Source organism: Orycteropus afer, unplaced genomic scaffold, assembly GCF_000298275.1.
Source record: "Orycteropus afer afer isolate SDZICR_OR568_19922 unplaced genomic scaffold, OryAfe1.0 scaffold08030, whole genome shotgun sequence".
Lineage (NCBI taxonomy): Eukaryota > Metazoa > Chordata > Mammalia > Tubulidentata > Orycteropodidae > Orycteropus > Orycteropus afer.
In genome coordinates this window covers 3,209-4,985 of record NW_006929617.1, presented here as the reverse complement: position 1 = coordinate 4,985, position 1,777 = coordinate 3,209, and the positions used below count along the sequence as shown (strand labels likewise).

General features: G+C 36.2%; 1 protein-coding gene across 1 annotated transcript; it reads right to left on the bottom strand.

Moving 5' to 3' along the window:
- Positions 1 to 304: 304 nt before the first annotated feature.
- On the bottom strand, positions 305 to 1,240 carry LOC103213562 (olfactory receptor 4F15-like). The gene has a single exon (XM_007959306.1). It carries the CDS (start codon positions 1,238 to 1,240, stop codon positions 305 to 307), a length of 936 nt encoding a protein of 311 aa, XP_007957497.1.
- Positions 1,241 to 1,777: the final 537 nt, after the last annotated feature.

The window sequence follows — 1,777 nt, the reverse complement described above, 5'->3', positions numbered from 1 at the left end:
CACTGAAGACTTGTGGGTCTGTGCTTCAGGATATATACTTAGAACAAATGATCTTTAGATGATTCTATGTCTCTTATGATGAAATACATGGGTCTGGAAACAAGGGATAGAGATAATAGTGGTACCTTTCACTTTCCCCATTATAGTGAAGGTAATGCAGAAATGCTCAACTGAAGAAGTAGAAATATGTTTAAGGAAATAGGTAATGCTTTCAGGCACAGCCATGTTAAATATGGGAAACATAAGTGCCAATTTTTAACAGGCATTTGGATGTGCAGTTTTAATGCTCCAAAGATAGATGTAGTCAGCAAAATCTGAGATAATACTGCTGTTTGCTCAATCTTTTTATTGCTATCTTTATGTCTTTGTTCCTTAATGTATAGATGATAGGATTCAATATAGGGGTGATAGCAAAGTCAACAATGAATAGGTATTTATCAAGTGATGATGTGGGAAAAGGCCATAAGTAAACAAACATGCATGGTGTGAAAGTAAGAATAACTACAGTGATGTGAGATGACAAAGTGACAAATGCTTTGGACAAATCACCTGAAGAACGTTTCCAGACTGTGACCAAAATGAATGCATAAGAGAAGACTAGCAGGAAGAAGGTGCCCATGCTTATGAACCCACTGTTTGCAGCAATAATAAACTCAAGCTTGTCTCCATCTGTGCATGCAAGTTTTATGATCCTAGGAAAGTCACAAAAAAAGCTGTCTATTTTATTAGGTCCACAGAAAGGCAATTTTATAACAAAACCAAATTGAAACATAGCATGGATAACCCTGGTTACCCATCCAGAGACTACAAATGAAATACATATTTTAGGATTCATGATGTTCAAGTAGTGAAGAGGCTTACAGATGGCTGTGTACCTGTCAATGGCCATGGCTATGAGTAACACCATCTCCACTCCTCCTATGATGTGGATGAAGCATATCTGTATCATGCAGCCTTGAAAAGAAATTACCTTGTATTCATTCAAAAAGTCTGTGATCATCTTGGGGACTGTGGTAGAGGAAAGACCCACATCAATGAGGGACAAGTTGGCCAGCAGAAAGTACATCGGGGAATGCAAGTGAGAATCAAGAATCACCAAAAACAAAACAAAAAGGTTTCCTAGGATGATCCCAAAATAGAGTAAGGAGAAGGTCAATGTGAGAAAAACTTTAGTTTCCCTTGCACTGGAGAGTCCCAGCAATACAAACTCCGAAATCACAGAGTCATTTGGTCCACCCATGAGACAGAAGAGCTGATTTTCAAATGACCTGTACAAAGGAAATAAGGAAGTGTCAAAATCAGTGGCATTGAAAATTGATTTTCTATTTACCTTGCTAATTAGTTCTATGAGTTACAGCTACTTGAATTAAAAATCATTGAATGGAAAGCAAATGGAAAGATTATGGTAATTGAGAGAAACACAATTTTAAATATTTTAGGTTTTTAGGTGTAGGCAAAGAAGGTTACTTCCCTTCTTACTCTAATATCACATCATATGTTTTTGTCCCAGAAAGGTTTAAAGAGATTTTCTCTGAAGACTTACCTATGTTTTCTACTGTATTGCATCAGATATTTTCTGTCTCCTGCACAGGAACAGTCTCACACTAACTTGTAAAATCTCTTTTGCTGAATGTCTTACTTTTGTGGGCAAATAGAAATCATAATTTCCCTAAAACTCTGAAGGAATGAGTGTGCCAAACAGTTATTGGATAAATTTCAGCATTCATTTCTGATTTAAAAAACAAAACAAAAACTCTAGAAATATGTTTTTGTGGTT

Bases quoted from the DNA above. Each gene is read 5' to 3' on its own strand.
- LOC103213562 (XM_007959306.1), bottom strand. From the start codon at position 1,240: ATGGGTGGACCAAATGACTCTGTGATTTCGGAGTTTGTATTGCTGGGA.